General features: G+C 37.6%; 1 protein-coding gene across 1 annotated transcript in view; it reads left to right on the top strand.

Annotated features, from left to right (window-relative positions):
* Positions 1 to 26403, top strand: part of RSPO2 (R-spondin 2) — a 161900-nt gene that overhangs the window by 86775 nt on the left and 48722 nt on the right. The window contains exons 3-4 of the mRNA XM_004282937.3: positions 14241 to 14384; positions 16429 to 16617. Coding sequence (XP_004282985.1) covers positions 14241 to 14384; positions 16429 to 16617 — 333 coding nt within the window. The remainder of the gene's footprint in view (positions 1 to 14240; positions 14385 to 16428; positions 16618 to 26403) is intronic.

Below are 26403 nucleotides of genomic sequence, written 5' to 3'. Positions count from 1 at the left end.
TGATTTATATTCCATTGTATAAGTATACCACATCTTTTTGTTTTAATATTTGCTACCATTCATACTTAAAAAAAAATTATTTATTTATTTATTTGGTTGCATGTGGGTCTTAGTTGTGGTAGGTGTACTCCTTAGTTGTGGCAGGTGGGCCCCTTAGTTGTGGCATGTGACCTCTTAGTTGTAGCATGCATGTGGGATCTAGTTACCTGACCGGGGATCGAACCAGGGCCCCCTGCATTGGGAGTGTGGAGTCTTAACCACTGTGCCACCAGGGAAATCCTTATACCACATCTTTTTTATCCATTCATCTTTCTATGGACATTTAGGTTGTTTCCATGTCTTGGTTGTTGTAAATAGTGCTTATGTGAACACTGGGGTGCATGTATCTTTTTAAATTATGGTTTTCTCCAGATATATGCCCAGGAGTGGGATTGCAGGATTATGTGGTAGCTCTATTTTTAGTTTTTAAACGAACCTCCATACTGTTCTTCATAGCAGTTGTACCAATTTAAATTCCCACCAACAGTGTAGGAGGATTCCTTTTTCTCCACACCCTCTCCAGCATTTATTGTTTGTAGACTGTTCAATGATGGCCATTCTGATCAGTGTGAGGTAATACCTCATTGTAGTTTTGATTTGCATTTCTCTAATAATTAGTAATGTTGAGCATCTTTTCTTGTGCTTTTTGGCCATCTGTATGTCTTTTTTTGGAGAAATGTCTATTTAGGTCTTCTGTTCATTTTTTGATTGGGTTGTTTGCTTTTTCTGATATTGAGTGGTATGAGTTTTTTATATTTTAGAGGTTAATCCCTTGTCGGTTGCATCATTTGCAAATATTTTCTCGCATTCTGTAGGTTGTCTTTTCATTTTGTTTATGGTTTCCTTTGCTGTGCAAAGGCTTTTAAGTTTAATTAGGTCTCATTTGTTTATTTTTATTTCCATTACTCTAGGAGATGGATTTAAAAGATATTGCTGTGCTTTATGTCAAAGAATGTTCTGCTTATGTTTTCCTCTAAGAGTTTTATAGTATCTGGCCTTACATTGAGGTCTTTAATCCATTTTGAGTTTATTTTTGTGTGCGGTGTTAGGGAATGTTCTGATTTCGTTCTTTTACATGTAGCTGTCCGGTTTTCCCAGCACCACTTACTGAAGAGGCTGTCTTGTCTTCACTGTATATTCTTGCCTCCTTTGTCATAGATTAATTGACCTTAGGTGTGTGGGTTTACTTCTGGGCTTTCTATCCTATTCCATTGATCTATATTTCTGTTTTTGTGCCAGTACCATACTACATTTTTTGAAGTATAGTTGATTTACAATGTTATGTTAATTTTTGTTGTATAGCAAAGTGATTTAGTTATACATATATACATTCCTTTTTATATCCTTTTCCATTATGGTTTATCACAGGATATTGAATATAGTTCCCTGTGCTGTACAGTAGGACCTTGTTGTTTATCCATTCTATATATACTTGTTTGCATCTGCTAACCCCAAACTCCCACTCTATCCCTCCCCCAGTACCATATTTCAAATACTGTAGCTTTGTAGTATAGTCTGAAGGCAGGGATCCTGATTCCTCCAGCACCGTTTTCCTTTCTCAAGATTCTTTTGGCTATTTGGGGTCTTTTATGTTTGCATACAAATTAAAAAATGTTTTATTCTAGTTCTGTGAAAAATGCCATTGGTAATTTGATAGGGATTGCATTGAATCTGTAGATTACCTTGGTGGTACAGTAATTTTGACAATACTGATTCTTCCAATCCAAGAACATGGTATATCTTTCCATCTGTTTGTATCATCTTTGACTTCTTTCATCAGCATCTTATAGCTTTCAGAGTACAGGTCTTTTGCCTCCTTAGGTAAGTTTATTCCTAGGTATTTTATTCTTTTTGATGCAATGGTAAATAGGATTGTTTTCTTAATTCCTCTTTCTGATCTCTTGTTGTTAGTGTATAGAAATGTGACAGATTTTTGTGTATTAATTTTGTGTCCTGCCACTTTACCGAATTTATGGATGGGCTCTAGTAGTTTTCTGTAGTAGCATCTGTAGGATTTTCTATGTATAGTATGAAGTCATCTACAAATAGTGACAGTTTTACTTCTTATTTTCCAGTTTGGTTTCGTTTTATTTCTTTTTCTTCTCTGATTGCTGTGGCTAGGACTTCCAAAACTATGTTGAATAAAAGTGGCGAGAGTGGACATCCTTGTCTTGTTCCTGATATTTAGAGAAAATGCTTTCAGCTTTTCACCATTGAACATGATGTTAGCTGTGGGTTCTTTTCTATTAAATTAAATTGGATATACTGTGAACTATTTCCTATCTTTTCAGTCTGTAAACAAAGTTCAGATAAAGGTAAGCAATAGCTTATTGCATTGTGCTGAGGAAAGCAAGTAATAACAGCATATTTCAAATAGTTCTTAAAGGAGATGTTTTGTTCAATTAGTAAACACTTTCACTGACCAACCTGTGTGTGTGTGTGTGTTCACAACCCTACAAGGCCTCTGTCAGGCATGTAGAAGTTCTCTTAAACTAATTAAAAACTGTACACATAGATCTGGAAGAAACCTAATTGATTCTGTTTCTTCTCTCCCTCTCCACCCAACCCCAACAAATGTGCATATTGAGGCTTATGAAGGAAGTGCTTCCCCAAAGTCATACAATTTGTCAGTAGCAGGGTGGCCTAAGTGTCTGAGTTACTGACTCCAATGGAATATTCTTTTCATTATACTGTTCCTTAAAAATAAACCATGTGATGTAGACAAAACTATTATGTACAGTTAACCTGAATATTAGAAAAATATCAAAGTTTCTTTGACTATTTTTTAAATGAATGGTCAGTTTAAGTGTTTAAATCCCATTAAGGATTGCAAAACATTTGGTTTTCTAAAGAGAGAAATCAATTTGTGGAAAATCACTTTAAGAGAACACTGAGGACTTCACTGGTGACAGTGGTTAAGAATCTGCCTGCCAATGCAGGGGACACGGGTTCGATCCCTGGCCCGGGAAGATCCCACATGCCACTGAGCAACTAAGCCCATGCGCCACAACTACTGAGCCTGTGCTCTAGAGCCCACGATCCACAAGTACTGAAGCCCGCATGCCTAGAGCCCATGCTCCACAACAAGAGAAGCCACCACAATGAGATGCCCGCGCACCGCAACAAAGAGTAGCCCCCACTCACCGCAACTAGAGAAAGCTTGTGCACAGCAATGAAGACCCAACACAGCCAAAATAAATAAATACATTTATAAAAAAATAAAAGCGCACTGAATTGGAAGGAACTCTGAGCTGTGATTTGAGCTTTTGCACTATGTTCACAAGCTTCGACAAATACATAACAGACGCTGGAATAATAACCTTCTAGTTCTAATAATTCTCAAGAGTATCTGTTAAGAAAATACTGGGTAACACAGTATTATCTGCTATTGGCTATTCACGTCTTTAATATTGATCTCTTTGTGACTTTATATGAATTTTAAAGTCTAGTTTCTGCTGTGTTCAATCTCTCCTTCCAACCCTTATCTCTACTTGGTTTACAGGAATATGCATACTTTTGTGTCTTATAGAAAGACAAAAAATGAGACATAAGCGCTTCAGTGTAGTTTATAATAAATTGGTGCCTAATTTGGAAATGGAGATTTTTATAATTTAAGTATTTTTGTTTTAAACAAACAAGGTGAACTCTGTTTCAGTGTTTATTCTAACCTGAAAGAGATTTAATATTAAATTTGTTAGTCATTCAGTAGATACATCTGTTGTCATCTGTTGTGTCAAGTACCCATACCCTGTGAATACTGAATAGAATAAGACACGCTCTTTTTCATGGGCTCTCCATTTAATAGGGTGATTATAATGAACATAGTTATTAACAACTATGAGAAGAATTATTGTCATGGGCGTCTGGGTGCTGGGAGATTATGGGGAGTTTTAAGGAAACTTCATGGCTAGGGTGAAAGGTACACGGTGATGAAGTGAGGATAGTAGATGGGTATGTCTATCAAGAAGGATCTTGCGTTTGAAAATCGAGGGTTTGAACTGATTCTGGAAGTGAAAGGGAGCCACTGAAAAATTTTAAAGCAAGAAAATGACATGACTAACTTGTGTTTTTGAAAGATCACAGAGGTCCTCATGCAGCTGCAGTCGAGCAATCTTAGTTTGAGCATTATGATTTGAAGCACCGGTATGGTTAAACTATCAAGGATTTAAGATGTAGGCCAGGTTGGAGATACTGTTAACAACTTCAGTTATGGTTATTCACCTTCACACTGCAGATGTTTAATATACTGGTCTAGGGTAGCAGTGCCATGACTACTTGTTGCAAGAGAGACCCTTTTTTAATTGTATTGGGTAACTGCTAGAGAAAACTCAAAGGGTACTCTTTCTTGCTATTTGATCTGGATGACAAATTATATCAAATAGATAGCCTAAGAGCTAGGATGTATATTTTCCTCCCTGTGGTAAACATGGCTATGTGATTTTCAATGCTACTTATATTTAAAAATTTTAAATGATGATACTAATATTTGGAATGTTAAAAGTCTGTTCCGATATTTAATAGAGGAAATCTTTTTCAAGCTTACATTTAATTTTCTTGTGGGTTTGGTAGCTCTCTTGAATGAGCCTATTATTTCAGGATAGACCCAAGTTTGACAGCATCATTCTCTGTTAAAGGCAGATGCTACCTTGTGCTCTGTTTCCCTTTGTCTAAGTAAGGCATCTATTTTGCACTTTAGTTTTTAAAGTGCTTTCCTGTACATTCTCTCATTCGTTGCTGACAATCCTATGAGGGAGATAGTATTATCCCTATTTACAGAGCAGATAACAGAAGTTCTGAGAAGTCCACTTACAAGCCTAAGTGTTGCCTGCCACTACATGGCACAGTGAAGGCTGTATCTACTTCTATCATCAAAGCTACCTTCACAAACAGAGCTGGGTAAAGATATCAGACCATAGGACTAGATATAAACATGATGCAGGTTTTAGCCAAAACATTATTTTGTAAAATTATTTTTTTCTCTTCAGTCAACCCCTTCGCTGACAAGTCAATGCCACACATAATCAAGAAATTAAAAGCTTATTAAAATAGGGTGGAATTTTGACCTATTACTAACTGATAAGGAGTCACTCTTTTTTATTTATCAATATACTGTGAAAAACATTGAAGTAATATTACCCCTATGTTGAAATAATTTCAGAGTCCTCAAATTCATTTGATATTTGTCTTACACACACTGCCAGATGGTGTGTATAAGACATCACTATGCCTCTCTAAGTTTAATGCTACCATTTGGTGTTTTAAAAATGAAATTCTTTTCTTTTTTCCTTCAATGTACTCCATGGATTTCCATCATTCTCTAGGCATCATAGTCAACATACTATGACCAGTGGCAAAATCAGTCCTGTCACCTTTTTGGTAGGACCCTTGAGGTGAGACTAGCTTTCAAATTTTTCATTGGTTGGAAAAATTCAAAAAGAATAGTATTTTATGACACACAAAAATGATATTAACTTTAAGTTTCAGGGTTCGTGAATAAATTTTTATTGGAAAACAGTCATGCTTAATCACCTACATACTGTCTGTGGGTGCTTTTGTTCTACAACAGAGGTGAGTGGTTTAGACAGAGACGGTGTAGCCCACAAAGCCTAAAATACTTTCTATCTGGCCTTTTACAGGAAAAGTTTGCCTATTCCTGCTCTTGCCTATTTGGAGGGTGAAGGGATTCAGAAAGTCTCCTTGTTTTCCTTGGATGGAGGTTGAGTGGAGGGCAAGACATATATTAGCTTACATATGCTTTTCTGTTAGTTGGGTGGAGAGATTTGCATTTTCCAACATTTGGAAAAATTCAACTAAGTCTTTTTTAGGTCTGAAATTTATTAACCTGCCTTGGTTCCACCTTAATATGAAAGGGTGACAACTTACCAAAAAAGGAAAAGCACAAAGAGTAACCAAGATGAGAGATCTGCTACTGGTAGGAATTTAAAATCTGATAAGAGATATTAATTTGGTTTATAATTTTTTTAACTTTTTTCATTACTGTCACATTTCTTTCCTATTTTATTCTGAGGTAGTTGTCCTTCTCTCTCATCCCCTTTAGATGGGGGGAAAAAAGCCCTTTAAACACCTAGCTTTGTATTCCCAGCAAACGTGTCCAAGTTTTAATTTCAGTTGTTTTGAGAATGATTTCAAATATCCATCACTTGAACATATGAGAAATGACGCCAACATTTTTATAGTTCCTTATTATTTGACCACATGATTTTACACAAGCCTCAATGTTTCTTCAGATTTCTTTGTGTGGGTGGGCAAGATATAATTTTTAAAATAGTCAGATGTCACAGTGAAGCTCCCAGCAACATATTTTACAAATTTGAGGGGTTTTTTTTAAGAAGTGTTGTAACACTTTAAGTTAAAATAAATCAGGAGGAAACAATTTTTGATAGCATATATATCCTGTGAAGTTGAAATAAAGGGCACTTTGGGCATATAAAACAGAATTCTATAATTATCTGAAAAGCAATGTATACATTTCTGGATTGAGTCCATTCATCCTACCTAACTGCAATTTGAGAATTAAAATTACTCCCAGGCCATGATTTTTCCCATCCTTGTGGTCACTGCCCTAACGGCCATGACGGACCATGTTTAGTGCACTTCATAAATTGAACATCTTTATAGCGCTTGGAAGTGGGTGCTGCATGTTTGACGCAGTATTTGTTGAAGGTTAGGCTTATTTAGCTCTAGGAAGTAATACACATTTTATGTGGTACCTTTTAATCTTTTCTTTTTGTTCTCACCTTTAATTTGATACTCTGAACAAAGATATGATATAGGTAAGTCAGATATTTTCTCCTCCTATCTGATGGGGAAGGAAGTAGGGCACAAAGAGCATGTAATTTCCCGCCCCCCCCCCCCCCCAATTCAGACTTGCATTTAGATCTCAGTTTTCCTAAATCCTGGCTCTGAATGTTTGAAGTAGATGACTTTCCATGTAGGTACTCAACAAATGATTGTATTCAGTTTGTTTAGCCGTATGACCTAAGCAAGGGTAAAGCTACTATGTTTACTGTAGACAGTGGTCTTTGGATAATGCCTTTCATTTAAGTAGTACATTATGTATGTATGTGTGTATATATATATATATATATATATATATGTATACATATACACACATATGTATATAATTAAAATTTATTCTATGAATGTATACGATATAGAATTAAAATAATTATACATACATATACCCATATACATACAGTGTCTTTGTACCTTATTTGAGCTTCCTTCCATCCGCCATCTTGGACTATCCTAGTTGGCAAATTTTTATACTCATAATAGCTCACGTTCTCTTCTCAGATATTATGCTGAGATCTTTGCCTCTATTAAACCTCTGACTTCTCTCAACTCTGAGATAGGGCCTGATGTTACCTCCTTTTTAAAGGTGAGGCAAAGATAGCTCTACTGACTTGCTGATGGTCACACAACAGTAAGGGAGCCAAGATTGTAACCTCAGACCCTCTCACCACTGTACTATTTGAAAGGCCACTATATTCTCAGCATAGTACTTATTCCCTGCCTTGGCTCTTGTTTGAAATGTCCTGTTCTGCACTTGACATAGTTGCATTTCACTCTATGCTAACTCTCCTAGCTAATAAAGGCAATCTTTATTTAAATCCACTCTGGTGGGTTTTACACAGACTTCTACCCTGGATCTTCTCTTAATTTAGTGAAATTAATGCTGGTTTACTGCATCATCATTCAAATAGCTCAGTTGTAAGTATGAAACACTGAGTCCTGAAACCTCTGAATCTGTCCTTTATTTTCTTTAGGTTGAAATATAATGAAGCTTCTGATGAGCTGCATGTAACTAGACCCTACTAGAAAAAATGTAATTTTAGATTTTAGGTCATAAGTTTTCATCAGCCCCTACTCTAATGGGATTACTGCAATAGTACACATTAGAAAGGCATGATTTGTGTAACATAAAGCTTAAAAACTTTATTTAGGGATATTTATAAACCATTGCAAGTTTTGAGAAGGAATGTTAAACAGCAGTATTTGAAGTTGTTAGAGAAGCCTAAAAATATTTAAACAATTTTAAGAAACCTCATATGAAGTTGCACAGTCTAGTACTTTCCATGTGAAAACACTGCTAAAAGTCTAATTTCAAATGTCTTTTGGAACAACCTGTCCCTTTAATATCTGTTCAGATGTTAGTATACACTGAGCCAAGAAACCTCTAGGGTTTTCCAGGGGTTGACTTGATGCTCTTTGATCCTTGCAACTGCTAACTGAAGACTAAATCTCGCCCCCAGCCGCCCACCATGGGTGTGTATGCCACGTTCTGAAGGAGGTGCCAGGAAGCTGACACGAAAGGGCAATTAGAGAACAAGAAGCGGTTGGATATTCACAGTGTGCTGAGGAGCCTGCAGCCCACAGCCCTGGTGCCCAAGAAATAACAGATTCCTCAGTGTGTGTCTGAGGTCCTCTCTACCTCACTGATTCTTTCTTTTCTCTAATAATTGATTGTAACCTATAGAATTACATGTTCACAGTTGGGTTGAACAGAGGTTGCTTTTTCTCTGTTTTTCATTTAAGGTTTTCATTTTTTTGTTTATATTATTAGCCGCTCTGAGATATTCAAATAAGAGGTGGTTTTTGTCATCTAGATTTTGCTGGGGAGATAAATAAAACTCTCGGTGTGTCAAGGCCCTGAGAGCTGCGGCACCAAAGGAAGAGGCAGGGGAGGGGGATAACTGGATCTTTCTCTTCTCTCAGCTCATCTTCTCCTCCACCCACTTTGTTGGTTCTGTTGATTCACTGTAACCCCTTTCCCCATGACTGGTAGCTCTTAGAGCATGAGGCTCTCAGTGGTTTTCCTTACCTCCCCGCTATCCCTGCTCTCAGGTAGCTTAATTTCCTGAAAATACCCTCTCCCCAGTTCACTGTAAAGACTTTAGCGTAGTTACATTATTACCTCGTTGCCTGCCTGGGTACCTTTCCTATTAGTAGACAGAATATCCTGCAGTGCAGGAACTTTGCTTCTTCATCTGTCCCTCTAGCTATCATCATGGCGCCTGGCCCCGAGGGGCTGTTATCTGCCAAAATGAGGGAACAAACCAGATACCATTTTGATCACGTTATTCTCAAGTGTAATCTATGGGGACCTCTTACTGCTAGTCAGACCAAGCCCTAATTTGAACTTTACTTCATTTTTGTTCATTTTAATTGTTACTTAAATACTTAAAACCACAAATAATTTATAATTTTACCTCCTTTTTTGAAACTGAATAAAACAAGAGGTGAAATTCTCCACCCACAGCCATCTAAAGCCGAGTAGCCACGTCACCCATCTAACCTCCAGTTCATTCCGGCCCCTCTTCATCAGGTGTCACGCACTACGTGAACCATCGCCGTTGTGTTACGATGGAGGAGTCGCCCTCCCAGGACTCTGCTCTCCCCTCTGTCTCTCTCAAACCTACTCAGCGGAGGTTCCCAATTCCATAGCACACATGACCTGCCACACATCAGTATTTGCATTCTCCATTATACTTGTTTTCAGGTGTTGGACTATTTGTTCCTCCCATAAGATTTGTAGTCCTTTACCAGCAACCATAGATTTTCTTTTTCTATGAAAGATATTTACAGTGCATATGAAACAATCTCATATTAAGCATTCAAACGAGATTTTAAATATAAAGGAATTGAGTTTTTAAATGGCATTCACTTGGCAAGCACTAAAACTCGACCATGTGTCCGGCACTGTGTTAGAAACAAGGAATTCAGAGCTTGGAAAAAAAAAAAGTTTGTAATGGCAGAACAGAAATGGATCTCCTCTGCCTCTAATGTACCCAGCACACACTTCTAATATCTCCTGTGCTATGTTGCGATGCCCTGAAAGTGCCACATGGCCCCCTCTCTTTGGCTTTTCCACCTCCAGGACAGGGAATGGGGGTTACAGTTTTATGTTCTCATAAAATGGCACAAAACCTGGCACATACTCAATTTTTGGAGGATGTTTGGAATGAGCTATTGAACTAGAGTATAATTTGAGAAATGTTACAATGGAGCTGGTATGGCTACTGTGGAAGGACAGAAAGGGTACCCAGGCTATTTTTCTGTTTCTTGGCCAGAGCAAGCCTCCCTTGCCAAATGACAGCCCCATCAGATTGCATTTGGACACAGTTTTACTTGGACAATAATTTTACTTAAACCGATACTGGCAGCCCTCACTTGGTGGATTACAGTTTTGAGGAGGCACTATAATTTAGAAGCATGTAAATTGGATAAAACAGGGTCTTGTATTTCTGAACAAGGACTTAAAGCCCAGGTTTCTAGAGACAAGACCCGTGTTTAGTAAAGTTTGATATACCCGTTTTCTTAGTCAGTATAAAGTTTTGCAAAGTTTTTCAGTCTGTTGAATGATCCCATTGGTGTTTGAAAACTCATTTATTTATAAAATGGACATAAAGATTTTCCTGAAGTGTTAATACAGTGGCTATTTCTGGGGAGTAGGCCCGATGTGTCATCAGGTAAGGAAGACTTTCTATCTTTTCCTTTAAACCTTCTGTACTGTTTTGAATTTTTATTCGTGATGAGAATGTTTTTTATATATATATATATATATATATATATATATATTTTTTTTTTTTTTGCGGTATGCGGGTCTCTCACTGCTGTGGCCTCTCCCGTTGCGGAGCACAGGCTCCAGACGCGTAGGCTCAGCGGCCATGGCTCACGGGCCCAGCCGCTCCGCGGCATGTGGGATCTTCCCGGACCGGAGCACGAACCCCTGTCCCCTGCATCGGCAGGCGGACTCTCAACCACTGCGCCACCAGGGAAGCCCTGTTTTACTTTTGTATGAAAAAATGAGTTAGTAGAATTGATGTGAATCCCTGAAAAGAAGCAGACTGGCAGTGTAGTTGGTTTTATGCCGCTGTTAGCTTTAAAAAGCTTTCGGCTCAGGCTTCCCTGGTGGCGCAGTGGTTGAGAGTCCGCCTGCCGATGCAGGGAACGCGGGTTCGTGCCCTGGGCGGGGAAGATCCCACATGCCGCGGAGCGGCTGGGCCCATGAGCCATTGGCCGCTGAGCCTGCGCGTCCGGAGCCTGTGCTCCGCAACGGGAGAGGCCACGACAGTGAGCGGCCCGCATACCGCAAAAAAACAAACAAACAAACAAAAAACCTTTCAGCTCAAAGGTGTTTGTGAGTGAACGCATTGTGTCAGTTCAGGCTGCTAAGTATGTGGGCGGCCTGCTTTGGTTTTACGTTGTGGCGAAGAGTGACGGAGACCAGGAAGATCAGTGGAGCTCCTGACGTCGTTACAGCTTTGCACCAATCAAAGCTTTTTTAAATGCTTCAATGAATAAAAAAATGTTTAACTTTTTTCCTAATGATTTGGAAAGCACCATTGAACATATGAAAGCAAAGGACACTGGCAAGAGATGGTCAAATGATTATTTTGAAGGCTATGGCAGGTTCAGCATTATCATATAAGGGGTATAACCTCATGCTCCCAAATCTGAAAAAAAATTGTGATGGGATAACATTCCTTTATTCATTCTTGCCTGTTTAAAAATCAAAAGAATTTCTTTTAGAATGTAAATACAGTGGCATTTTCTGTATATTTAAGTAGGTCACAAATGTATATTGAAATATCTTTTTCTCTTTTAATACACAAATACATTGCAATTAAAAAGATTCACATGACTCAGAAATATAATTTTTAACATTTCAAAATTCCGCTATTTCCCCTTCCCAAATTAACTTCTCACGCTGCTTCATATATGTACACATACACGTGTATATGTGGTTTTATTGCATCATACTCTATATATCCTGCAACTTGCCATTTTTCATTTAATGATGGGGCTCACAGCTTATTCTCAGTCATTGCTTATAATTCACCTTGTGCTTTGTCATGGTTATAGTATTTTATAATTTGAATTCATCAGATTTTTATTGTACTGAAATTTGAGGACAAATAATTAAGCTTTCTTCTAGCCAGATTTATGCCTGAAGAAGTCCTAAGGGACTTTAGAGAGAATGATAGGTATTTCAGAAATTCCACATTCTGTGAACTGGTTTAGGAGCATGGAATGAAATGAGGAAAGGGAACTACAAGTAACAATAAAGATCAGGAAAGGACCTTGTAAAATTATTTCCAAATGCTTATTGCTATAACTTTTTGGTCTAAAAGCTCATAGGTGCAGGCCATGTTAAAAAAAAACAAAAAACAATCAGATCTTATACATAACAATTGACTTATGAAATGTATAGTCCTTTTTTTAAAAAAATATATAAATGCTTTGTTCTCTTCACCCTTTAGGTCTGTTTTATCCTTTGGAATGTTTATCATTATTTCTTGGAAAATAATTCTGCTAACAGGGAGGGCTGCTTGCTTTTTCGAAAAATGTAGCAAGAAAACCAACAATTTGTGGACATGATGGTCATGTATTTTGACCATGATTAAGAAGCTACTGACCAGCGATAGACCACCGTTTTATAAAAATATAGGTTACAGTCTTTAAGGCTGCAAATGAACATTTTATAGGGTGATAAACCATTCTTCTGTGTCCACCATCCTCCCCTGAAAGAGCAATAGTGTAATTTGACTATGGACTTTCACCCACACATAGTTGGTTTTCCAGTTGTAAATTTGGGTAACATTTTAGAAGAATTAGCTGCTTCATGGTGGTCACTTAATACATGCAGACATGTTTAGACCCAAACTTGAAAGGTGAAGATTGCCGTTTTCTTTTTATAAGTCTAGAAACTGTCATTATTTATAATGTAATCTATTTTAACAAACTTTTTTAGTGTTTGTATTCTGGCTTTATCTTCTCAATTTTCAAAATTTTGATATTCAATGATTTCATGTTTTGGTTATATTTTTTATTCAATTATATCTTCGGTTGTGGAAACTAGTTTTTAAAGCTTTTCTGAATCGTTAAATCACCAAATATAGTACTGGCACTCAGAGACTTGTTAAAAGAATAAAAGTGTTGCCAGGGAGTTTTCCATAGAGCTTTATGTGCTGTTAATTGCCATCAATTAAATCTGTTACAAGTAGTAATGTACTGTAATCTGTCGAAAACCTCTCCTTTCAATTAACCAATTCTCCGACCTTTCCTTCCTTCTCCTTGAAGAGTAGTTTAGAGTTTATTTATTTTCACCCCTACAAACCAATTACCTCTGGCCCAGCTGTTCCTCGAATACAGGGGAATCTGACCTAGAATACAAGCCTGTAAATTATTGCTTCTTTTTACACCTTGTAATGTGAATAGTTTAGTGGAAAAATACATGTTTCTGTTTCTAATTCACTGGTGCTTCTATCTGCAGACTACCGATTATGAGCTAGTCGATTTACATATATTGTTGTAGATCCTCACAGTAACCTTGTAAAGTCAGTGACATCCCTGTTTTATACAGAAGGAAACAGAGGCTCAGAGAGGCATGTAGCCATTCAGAGTCACATAGCTGGTAAGGGCAGAGCTGGGATTCAAAACCACACCTAGCAGAACTGAAAGCATTTCTCTTTCACCAACTGTTTCCAACGAAATTCAGTTAGTGTGTTATAGAGAAAAGAGAACAGATTTAGAAGACAGTCCATTTGGGGGCTTTCAGAACCAACTCAGCCATTACCAGCTTTGTGGCTTAAGTCTCAGATTCCTTATTTGCAAAATAGGGGTACCACTGCTCACCCTGATGGACTGTTGTGAGGACTAAGGAAATGTATTATGGGTTTTCCAAAAAATGACTTAAAGTACCCCTCCTAGTTAAGACACCCTCTGATGAAAGTAAATGCATTAAACAGCATTTTAACTTACTGTCTTGGAACAGAATATACTGATTAGACTGTTCCCATTGTGTTTTTCATAGTAGGTCTTTGGAAGAGCAGAACAGATTTCAATCCCACCAGCAATGTAATTTGTAGGGGGAGTGTTTTTCTTTTTAATCCTTCATTTTAATCCCATTTGGAGTTGCAAAAATTTCTGAAGGGTCTCATGCTGCCTAGGGCCCCGGGCTGGAATTTTGTCTTAGCCTATTGATGTGGTGAGCTGTTGGAAGAGGTAGGAGTGATTTAGAAGGAGATGGCATGAGGAAACAAATGAGTTGAACACATATTTCTCTGACCACTAGAATTCCAATTGAGCTAACCGGTGAGTTTGTGAAAGTTTTATTTGCAAAACCAGTAAATTTTTGACTGAAATTTTCTCTTTCTCTTTAAAATTGTTTTTAGGATGCAGAATAGAAAACTGTGATTCTTGCTTTAGCAAAGACTTTTGTACCAAGTGCAAAGTAGGCTTTTATTTGCATAGAGGCCGCTGCTTTGAGGAATGTCCAGATGGTTTTGCACCATTAGATGAAACCATGGAATGTGTGGGTGAGTAGTTTTCCATGTAACTTTCAAACTTCAACTTTTATTTTAACACCCGTTTCTTGGGGGAAAAAAGTGCATGCTGGATGTATTCATCATAGAAACAAATCGGTTCTCTTGTTATTTATTTGAACTGAAAATTATTTAAGTTCTTTGCTGACTTTATGCTGTTAGGCAGTACCATATATTATATTTTGCTTCAAAATTTGTTAGTTTTACATCTAAGTTAAACCACTTAAATGCTGAGAATAATGTTTTTATTATCTATGTAATACATCCATTTCTTAATTAGCTTATAAAGTTATTAGTAACCGTTAGAGAAAAGCATTTTGTTTAGAAGAAAAACAAGATTTTCAAGCCGTGCCGTGTGCTTAGCTGGTCTGTCACTGTTGTTACGTGTGTTAATTATGGAGCTTCTTGCTTAGCCATTTGTATAAAAAAAATTCAATTGGGAAGAGATTTTTTGTGCCAAATGTACTTTGTTGATGATTGACTGAATGTTGCAAAGTGCAGTAAAACAATTTTACTTTTACTAAATTTAGATATGTAGAATGCATAATTTAATATACATATATATGCTGTTTGTGAGTAATAATTAGGAATACACATTTTATAAATTTTATATTTTTTGAGTGTTTAAAAAAAGTTCGATAATTTTATACCACTGATTAAAAGGTAAAGATCTGTCAGTACCTACGTTTTGATAAATGCCTCTATCTAATCTTAGGTGTGATGGCATCTTCACCACTCCCACCTCTGCCATGCCTGAATTTTATTTGACATGTTATACATCTGATATGGTGTACAACAGAGCAGTGTATTCTAAATGAGGCTTTCCATCTCTTTAAAATGGAGACTTAAATTGAGAACGTTTTCCCTGTAGAAATTTTGAAGTAGTCTGTAATTATGTATTCGGAAGCTTGCAGAGAACACATTTAAATGAGAGGTTTTTGAAGAAATGTGTACATATATTCCTATATATGTGTGAGTTAATACATGCATACAGGCAACACCTTACTGAAAAATAAGAAAGTCACTAGAAGAGCATATTCAGTACGTTGAATTCGCTTTTGAGAGGCAAGACCCACACCTATTACAAATGTTCAGTGGAAATGCTTATGAAACCCTTAACTATTAACAGATTAACCATAGAGTCCTATGCATTCCCCTAAATAAAAATCTTAAGTAGCTTTGAAAAATCTAAGAGTTCCCATGACGCCTGCTGAGATCTGGAATGTGGAAATACTAATGGTGTGTGGACTCTAGGCCTGAGTCCTCATCTGCTAGTGTGATGGGGTTTTTAATGGTGAATTTGATGAGGAGGTTTAACTTTGCATATTTTTATGCTTTTATCTCCTCCCCCTTCCTCTCATCGCAGGGTATTGGAGAGTAACCTACTTTTCCACTATATGAACTTACAAAAGGGGATGCTAAAAGCTTACATATCTAGGCAAAACATACATTTTCAAATATCTGACCATATTTGTTTACTTTTCAAACTATGGTAATGTGCGGTATCAATTTAGGGAGTAAGAAATATATACTGCAGTGTAAGACACCTTTTAAAAGAATTGAGACAATCAGAAAATGCGAAACACTCACTATCCTTTTCATCATATACTTACTTCCAAAATAAAACTAACACACTTGTGAATTTCGGGGGGGGGGTGCATGCAGAATTAACCTGTAAAATTTTGTGTCCTGTCATGGTATGAAAAGAGTATCTTTTACTGTAGGTTTTAGCTGTTGAACTTTTTAAAGATTATATATTTCAATGTCTTTAGAATGGACCAGTAGCATCCCTTCAAAAAATGAACTAAGACAAATAGTAATTTTTAAAGTACTTATGTGGTAGTTATTTACTTTTATCTATAACTTCATAATTCAAAGAGTTAAAGTTCCTGAAAGGTGTATACAGGTCTTGTGGGCTGTACAACTTAATTCTTGGTATCTGAAGGTGGGGGAGTTAGAGAAACACTGCTATGTAAATTTGGTGATGGTGGAGAAATGTATACCAAATTGTCATCTGTGTTTGTTTTCTCTCTATTAGAAGGATGTGAGGTTGGCCATTGGAGTGAATGGGGAACTTGTAGCAGAAATAATCGCACATGTGGATTTAAGTGGGGTCTGGAAACCAGAACACGGCAAATTGTTAAAAAGCCAGCAAAAGACACGATACCATGTCCAACGATCGCTGAATCCAGGAGATGTAAGATGGCCGTGAGGCATTGTCCAGGAGGTGAGTTCAGATAATCCCTATTGTGGGCTGTGTGCTTTCTGAATTCTCCTCCTGTCTAATCACCCTCGCTCCCAAAAAAGTATTTATCTATGAGGGAAACCTGATAATAACATTGGTGTGAATATTCCACGTTACACTTCCTTAGAGACGAATGCTTAAACTGTGAAGAATGTAAAGTGAATATTTAATTTCATGGTACCTTGAAAATAATTTAGAAGACTACATTACAAATGAGCTTTTAAAATGAGATTTCTAAAAGTGTGTGTGTGTGTGTGCGCGCTGGTTTTTTACTTTTTCTTTTTTTTTTGCTAATGTACCATAAAAGCCAGTTCTTATGAAATCAGGCCTTTGCTCTAAGAGAAGTAGCCAACTTTCAGCTGAGAACAGTTTAGATTAGAAAGGTTTATGGAATCTGTAAAATCATCTGTATCATTACTAGTTGAAGATGACAACTTAAAATAAACTTGCCCAAACACTGGGAGGAATAAACATTGTCTTAATGTTACCACAATTAGCCGGTTCTCTTTGTTTTGATAATAATTTGTGGAAAACAGCTACTGGTATGTGTATGTTTATTTGTGTCTTTGTAGTAATTGTGCTGATTTGTAGTAATTATTCTGTAATAACAGGATTAGGCCCACTTACAAATTAGGAGAAGTGTACATAGCTCAGGTGCTGGCTGGAGCCGAGTCCGTATGTTGAAATGCAGTTCTTAGCGCTGGTGCTGTGCTTCTGAAAGCATAATCTCTTGTTACTATTTATTTTATCACTAGCGGATGCCGCATTGCCAAAGATGAAGTTAGGATTTTTCTAGTGCACAAAGTAGGAAAGCAAAAAAGAAAGTTGTGTTTAGAAAATTGCCCTGTGAAACAGTCGAAACTTTTGTTTGCTTTCGTTCTTCCTGTTGGGCATAGCTTTTCAGCTTCGTGGCTATAGCCCAGACAGGGAACATATATCTGCTTAGAATGGATCTATATCCATATTATGCTGCCTCATAGAGAATGTCTGTGATCCATGGAGGAAGACAAAACTTAAGACTTGAAGACTCCAGTCGGCCTTTGAGAACTATTAGATCCAGATTCAGAAGCTACTATTAGGAAGGCAGCTTTTCCTCTTGAATTAGTTTTGCTTTTCTTTGCTGAGTCTTTGAAACAAAGTTTTTTTGGGTCTGCTTTTCACTAACAAGGATGGTTTTGTTCAGTTAAACTGGGTATTTTTCAGTCAAAATATAAGAAAATATTTTCTTACAAAACTAATAAGCCACTTCTTGGATAGCTGAGAGCATTTAACCTGCAACCTTGTACCTAAAAACAAACCTGATGTATTCAGGTATTGGAAATAAAGACTTTCTTTGTTGTATATTGTTTATATAACTACCCCCCCATTCCTCTTCCAGCAACGTGGTCCCCCAATTGTGGTTTACGTTAATAGCAAAAATTAACCTGAAAATGCTCCTATAACAAACATGCTTATGTGTAACAAGAGCCAGCACGTTCCCCTCCCCTCTGAAACTATTTTGACTTAGCCCCAGCCTTGCTTGAGAATTTTGTAGGTAACAGCTAAATTTTTAACCTGTAATGTTTATTGCATTTTAATTTTTTATGCTTCAAGCAACAGTGCATTGTCTTAATAGATATAACCTGACACTGTCAACAATTAAAATTATGTCAAAACAAATGTTTATGTATCATCTGTTAATATTCTCTTTTTGACAAGTGAACCAGCAATGAACTCTTATTTAATTTACATTTAGGTTTTACCAAATATTATTTTTTAGGATAGACTTTAGGAGAGACTAGCTATTGCTCTAATCCCTGTATCTACATATTCAGTTTAATAAATTCAATTTTTAAGTAAACTTTAAAGTTAGTAGGTTTAAAAAATTATATTGGAATTTGTTTTATGTTTTTAAAAAAGGGAACTAACATAGGATTGTTGATAGAAATGGAAAATGACTCTGCAATAAAATAACTTCAATTTACAAATGTAGGAAATGAAAACTAGAAAGTTAATTTTGGAAATTGAGCACCAATTGATAAAAATTGGCATAACTTCCAGTGGAGTATCCCACCTTGCCTCAGGTGAGAGAGGAAAAAGTTCCTTTCTCCAATAGGTCACGGGGATTAATGGAAGAATAGAGAAGAAAACCACTTTATCCCATTTTACATCTTGACTTGATTTCGGTGATCTGCTTTGACAAACCATGCAAAAATGTAAGTCGTAATCAGGTTGGGAATACAGGCATTTTTCAGATCTTTTCAACATATGTATGGATTTTTCTCCTGTTGGAGCCAATCTTAACCTGATTGCACACAAACGCAGCCTTAGCCTCCTTCACACTGGAGCATGGGCACATTAAAATCAGCTGCTTTTCATTACTGGAAGCCATAAGTTAGAGGTCAGCGAAATGGAGTAGTCCTAAGTATATAAGATATTACACTGAAAACTATTAGAAATGAGACAATAAATGGCTGTAAGATTTAAAAACAACAGCGTAATGCTTTTGCCTATTTTCCCTTAATTATTGTATGCTTATTTGCTTTTAAACAGTGAAAGAATATTTGGAAATGTCTTAAGTCATGGATTGATGTATGACTTGAAGTTACTGTTCATTTCCAAACTTTTCTTGATTAGTTATCCTTTCTTTCATTTCTGATGACATAATCTGTGGAGTACCTTGGGCTTTTCTGACTCTCACTCTTCAGGATTCCGGTCTGGTGATCAGGAGATCTGGGTCTCTGCACCATGTCAACTCATTAATTCTATGACCCTTGGCAAGTCACTTAACCTCTCTTGGCCTCTATTTCCTCATTTTAAATTGAGGGTATTGAGGTAGGCAATCTGTAAGATCCAGTCCAGTCCTAAAATCCAATGACTCTACGACTAATTGCCAAAAGATATGGGTAGGTTTTGTGGCTGTCATATGAAGGGTAAGGAAGAGAACTGTAAGCCCAAGAGCATTGTTTTATGACCAAGAACTGACCACTTTTCCAGTAGCTGTACTGTGCATTTGCCAAGGCTTCTACATCTGGCAGTTTTCATCTTCTTCCTTCCTCCTCCTTCCTTTTCACAGATAGTGAACCCTCAAAGACTGTCCAAGACTCTTGTAAAGTCTGCATATGACCTATGCTTTAGCTACCAAGATAGCAGCAGGATGGAGAAAGAAAGAGGAGGGGATCGTAAAAGACGATGGGAAAGAGGGAAAGACTGACAATGAGTTAGAGGAAAAACAATTGAACAATGAGTGTAGGAAACAAGGGGAAAATGAACAGACTACTAAAAATGAAGACTGTACTCAGAGCAGATGTAACTGTCTTCACTCCCCTCCCTCCCACCCTGAGCACACTAATAGAATTCATCCTCTTGGGACCAAGTTATTCTATTAATATATAACCTGCAGCTTTATTATGACTTAAAAAAAAATTTTTTTTGGCCACACCACGCGGCTTGCAGGATCTTAGTTCCGAGACCAGGGATTGAACCTGCACCCTTTCAGCAGTGAAAGTGTGGAGTCCCTACCGCTGGACTACCAGGGAATTCCCTAACTTGCAGTTTTAAATGGAAGGACTTTCAAGTGTGGACTATGTTGTACATTAGACAATATATTAATAGAAAAATACAAACATGCTATGATGAAATTTAAATGACAAATGGAAGAACAAAATCATGGTTGCTGCAGTACAAAGTTGGAAAACGTTCACATACAGGGAGCAGGGGTTGGTGGGAATGTCATTTGGAGGTGAGAGTAGTCTTTCACAGGATTGGCCAACACCACCTCAACCTGAAATCTTCTGTCCTGTATGTAAAGTCCCATGATAACTAATTTTAATTTATTCATCAGGTGTTTATTGAGCAGTGCTGTGTACCAATCATTGGTCTAGGCATGGTATTGCTCAAAGTTCTTACGGTGTTTTTTCTAGTGGGATCATGGCAATAAAAAAGTGGTTGAGTGCATAATTTCATGTGGAGATGGGAGCTATGTGAAGAAAAATAAAGCGGGGTAAGGAGCTAGTGAAAATTTGGATTGGGAGTGTATTATGTAGGGTGTTCAGGGAAATTGAGGGAGTGACATTTGATCAGAGATCTGAATGAAGGAGATCTTTTGAAGACCTAGGGGAAAGATTTTTTAGCTCTTGACTCAATAGCTACGTTTTATGAACATCATTGATTCTTCCATTACGTACTAGGGAAGAGGAAGGAACTGAGATCCAGGAGGCTCTGCCTAGTCCATGGAGATGTAGCAAGTTATTAATGGTAAAGCCAAGAGTAGGACCAACGTCTTGCCCAGAAAACTCAAGTTTTCCTGTACCTTTTCCTTGTTCCTTATCATAAAATTCAAAGATAAAAGCTATGGTTGTCCAACATCGAAGAAGCTGACTTTAAACGGTCTCTCCCTCCACCCCAATGCATCATTTTACTTTGTTTTACAAATATTTTTTAAAAACATGACACTGCAATCACCACCCCTCCCAATGTCCTCCCACTTGAAATAGCTGGTGAAACATACCCCAAAGGTCATTTCACAAGTGCCGAAGTGTTGAGCCCACTGGCTTTGTTTTGCTTCAGCCATTCCTACTAAGGCCATCTTCTTCTGTAATTTTAGTATCTTTGGTCCTCAATTTGTTGTGGGAAAAAAAATGTGATTTCAAGATTATTCTTTCCATCCGCAGTCTTTCACGGTGGCCCTCCCCCGGAGGCTGTCTTGGTGGGACCACACCCAGCACTCCTCTCTGCCCCTTTGCTCCCTGGCTGTCCAGGAGCCTTGGGGCTCAGAGCCCCTCCCTCACATTTAGTAGCTCTGTGTCTGGAATGCCCTTTCTCTTTCTGACCCATCTAAGCAATCAGACTGCTAAAGTACTTTAGGTGATGCTTTGACAGATGGTCAGATAGCTTTCTGTCTCTTTTGCTCGTGGCTGCCTCAGCTCACAATACTTCAGGTGTTAGTAATAATATGGTGCAATTCTTTAAGCCCTCGTGTTTTCGAAGTATTTTCTCAGGATTGTGCTACAATTTAAATATAAAAACTGCCCCTACCTACGATTTCAACTTGAAAACAACTCACTCCTCTTATTTGACATTACTTGACCAGCATCTACTTTTTTTTTTTAAGTGGCTTTTAACTTGGTAGGATACAAAAGAAAATACTATTTAGCAACTTAGAACCAGAATCTCTGCAAGCATCTACTTTTCAAAAGGCAATAGTAATAAGACCTCTCCAATTTTTGTTTTCTGTATATAAACTGACAGCAACATGTGGATTAGGTATTAGATACTATAACTAAAGATGGTTGTAGATTGTGATGGATTAAACCAAGAGCAGGAAATAAGCACATTTTCAGTAGGATAGGGTCAAGAAAATATGCTTTAGACATATGTTCTTTATTTCTCTACATTTTGTTTACATTTGAGTTGCAATTTATGTGGTCTGTTTTATACATGCCAACCTCAAGAGTAGTTTGGGAGAGGATAAGAGAAAAACCTCTTTTCTTCTGAAATTTTCAGAGTTGTCAGGAATGTAGATATTGAAATTTTTATATGAATAAGAGAGCATCTAAAAAAGGGGAATTCTTGTTGCCTCTTTGCTATGCTAAATATTTTGTTTCCTTTAAAATCAGTGATTTGTGTTAGTCACTATAAATTAAGCAAATTGTGCTATTTCCCAGGTACTCTGGACACACGGCAGTGAATGGTAATGTTTATTTTATAGTGATTATAAACTGGGACAGTCATTCATAAGCAGCCACATCTTAAATGTAAATGTATGATTATCTTATAAAACTGAGGTTTAACAAAGATCCACCTGCTCCCAAACATTCCTCTCAGTAGCTAAAGTATCTGAAATTCCTGCCTCATCTGTCTTAACAATGAGCCTTTAGGCGGTGTCTTGGGACGTATCCCCTCCCTTGCGGCTCCGCCCACAACTACTTTTTTTATTTTTTAATTTTTTTAATTATTTTTTTTGCGGTACGCGGGCCTCTCACCGCTGTGGCCCCTCCCGCCGCGGAGCACAGGCTCCAGACGCACAGGCCCAGCGGCCATGGCTCACGGGCCCAGCCGCTCCGCGGCACGTGGGATCCTCCCGGACCGGGGCACGAACCCGTGTCCCCTGCATCGGCAGGCCACTTTTTAAATTTTATTTTATTTTATTTTTTTTACTTCTTTCTGGGAAAGTGGGTAGGGGATAACTATGTGGGCACCTGGTGGTGGTGGTATTTTTTGTTTTTGTTTCTGTATTTCTTTTTTAGCAATGATTTCTTTCAGATTTTCTGATTCTCACATTTCAGAGGGTAAGGGTCTGAGGAAATTGAGGAGCAGAAAAGTGGGCCCCGATGTGCTGTGCATGGGAGCTCATGGAAAGTCCAGAGAGGGCAAGATGAAGTGCAATCTTGGACTTAGACGTAGAAATCCAAGGGCGTGCCAAGCACCCATCACATGGAGGCTGACGGAGGGCATATAAGACAACCTCTTCTCCAGTTGCATTTTGAGCCTGTCCTGGTGCCAGACTTTCTTGTCGGAGGGGCCAGGGAGTGAGTGAGCGAACCCACACCTCTGTGCCAGTCTCTACAGTCTCTACATCTGGAATCTCTACTTAGCCCCACTTAATTATAGTCTGGAGCAACATGTACTAGTCTCTTTTATGGGTACTTGTAAAAAGGATTTCTCAACTACATATGCCACCGAAGGCCCGACAGTCTATGTGTAACCAGGCAAGGACAGGAAAATTCCAAAGGAGCCTTTCTTTTATGAATTCTACCCAGCAGTACGCTACTCTGATCTTAATGTAAAATATATAAAACAATTTTTACAACACTCTAAAATAAAAACAACTTTAATAGGACACACATGGTGTCAGTGGTAGATTTTTTTTTTCCCCCCTCTTACAGGGGACTTTTTTTTCCTTATGAGATAAGACAGTCTCAAGTATAAACCCCTAATGATTTCTTGGAACAACTTATTTTCCTCATCAGACACCTCTCTGGGATTTTTAAATGGTGTTGATAAAAAGAGCGCAGGCTGTTTGCTCATTGAGATTTCCTGTAAATACTTCTCCAGCTACTGGATTGACCTAGACTTGGACCTGTGGATATCCTCCAGGATTAGGAGGCAGAAAGAAAACATTTTCGTGGAAATAATGACAGAGTTCTACTCAAATCCCAGAGCGATTCATGTTGTCATCGTACAGAAGTGGTTAAGACGACAAAATTACTTTGTGCAGCACAGAGGGGCAAAAGGTTCAGGTAGCAAACTTTATTACAATTTAAACTAAAAATGTAAGGGCAGTAGATTTTGCTTTACAATTGACTCTTTATATAATACTTGGGCCTAATATCCTGTGTGTCAGCATTATTTTCTTGTATTTGAGGACTTTGGAAATGAGGAGTAAAATACTTGAACTTGCATAGTCAAGAGACATTTAATAATTGGTATTATACCCTTATAGACTGCCCGTTACTCAAACGATTTAATGATAACTTAATGTAAAAAGTATTTGATAACATGCTAAAACAAAACAAAGCCAAACAAATTTTAAAAGATCAGAACTAGGGAAAACTTAGACTAGGAACTCAGGATTGACAGGGAAAATAGACCATATGAGTATGTGTTGGTTGAAATAATTGGGCCAAAAATTTGGCCTTGGGTTTCCTACCAGGCAAAGGGAAAACATGGATATGATTCTATCTTAATTTAAAATAAATGATTACTTATAAAATACAGTATCAATTTAATAACAGCTTTTGGAGAGAAAATCACCATGTATATACACAGCACATATATACACATACATGTACACAAACATGAATAGATACACATGCACACATACATGTATGTATATATGGATGTATACCTACATATATATACATATACACACATATATACGTGGCACACACATTTATATGAATACTTCAATTTCAGGCACATTAAAGTGTGCGCAACCTGTGGGACCTACATCGTAGAATTAAGGAAATTAATAATTCTCATAGTAAAGGGAATATTCTAGTTCCATAGGGAGAGAAACACTAAACAGATTTCTCAAATGGGGAGTCACTTCTGGAGCATTGAGTAGTATGGTGGACAGTGTCTTCAACAACATCTGCACCACAAATATCTGCACTACCTGCTATGTTTCTAGAAGGTAGAAGGCAGCTTGGGAGTGTTTATTCCTCAATAAAAGCTGAACGTATAATAGTGAAATGTGAGTTATAGAGGAACAGGCATCATGGAATCGGGACTTTCTGGCTTACCAGTTATATTTGAATGCAATCATCCACTGGGTTCTTTCAGTGAATATTGAATCCGTTTAGAACTTCATGGTATCTAGAGCTAGAAAATGTGCATTTGTATGGAGGGTCAGTTACCCTTTGAGCTTGTCAGTAAGCCAGGTGTCTTTTCTACCTAGTAAGATGTTCTTAAGTAAGATCAGAAGTTGCATATTTAGATGGAGGGTTATTTCTGGTGATTATCTCCCGCCCCGCACTAACATTTTAAATAACCTTTTGTGATTTTTGTTTTTTCTCTAAGGCTGGACTTCAATTATTTTAACCTGTAAAGGCTATTTGATATGAGAGAACCATGTGGATTTTGAGTAAATGCTTACTGAGTTGAATTGACTTTATTAAAATATTTTACAAGCTGCCTTCTAATTCCTGTTTCGAATCTACTTCCCCAATATAATTCAGGTGTTAAGCGATGGAGCTGAGCTTCGAATGCAATCTATGATTTTTCCATGGCCACATCTACAGGTTCAGCAAATCAATTATTTAAATCAGGTTTTAAAGAAATGGGCAAATTGGCAGTGGGGAGTGATAGAAACCAAAGTTTATAGTCTAGTTAGGGATGAAGAAAATGCACATTACAAAATAACAGAAGAAGCAAAATAGAATTTGTAAATGTAAGTATCATCTTAGGCCCTGAACTGATATAAGTATCCTGTTTTAGCTGTTGTGGCTAGGGGATGCTTCCTGAAGAGCAAAACATATTAGGAGAGGTGAGTGGAAAACACCTTAAAAAAAGGAGATGATTTGAGACAGAACCTTTTAGGGAAAAGATGTAGATGCCAAAGAGTACCTCTTGTGTCCAAGGGAGGATAAGCCCAAGAGCCTGGCTGGAACTCAGACTTTGAGAATGGCAGTCATAGCAGCTCACAGCAAAAATGTAAGTTGAAAACTGAGTGTGCGAAGCACCTTTCCTATGGAAAGGACAGGATTTTGAATTTTACCTTGAACACAGTGGGGCATGGAAGTATTTTAGTGGAACACTGATTGAAGGTGGGAGTGACTGAGGGGTGTGTCAGTAAGATGTATGGAAGAAGGTAACTTGCATGTCCCCGATTTGGAGCAGAGCGTTAAGCAGAGCCTGAGTTTGGGAGAATTACCAGAGAATACTTCTGGGTTCTGATGTTTATGCATTTTTCTGTAATGCTTTGCTCTTCTAAAGAGCGCAGGATTTTGCCTTGACTTGCAGTCCACTGTGACACTTAAATCTTTTTCTGCCAACTTTCTAAGCCAAGCCATTCCCCAGTTTATATTAGTTCAGTTTATTTTTAAAAATCTAGACACATTTTGCATTCACCCTAACTGAACTATATTTGCTTTCTAACTGCTGCTTCCATTTGCCATTACCAAGACCCTCGGATGTATTAGCCCCTATTTTCTAGCTTATGATGTTAACCTTTTAATGGGTTTCCTTTACCAGCTAGCTTGGAATACTCTGACAATTTAAAGTACAAAAATTAAATATTATTCAGGTCAAGGATAAAAATGATCCTACAAGACCCAATGTCGGTTG

This window comes from Orcinus orca, chromosome 17 (assembly GCF_937001465.1).
Source record: "Orcinus orca chromosome 17, mOrcOrc1.1, whole genome shotgun sequence".
Lineage (NCBI taxonomy): Eukaryota > Metazoa > Chordata > Mammalia > Artiodactyla > Delphinidae > Orcinus > Orcinus orca.
The sequence above is the reverse complement of the archived record's forward strand: the minus strand, read 5'-3'. Positions and strand labels throughout refer to the sequence as shown.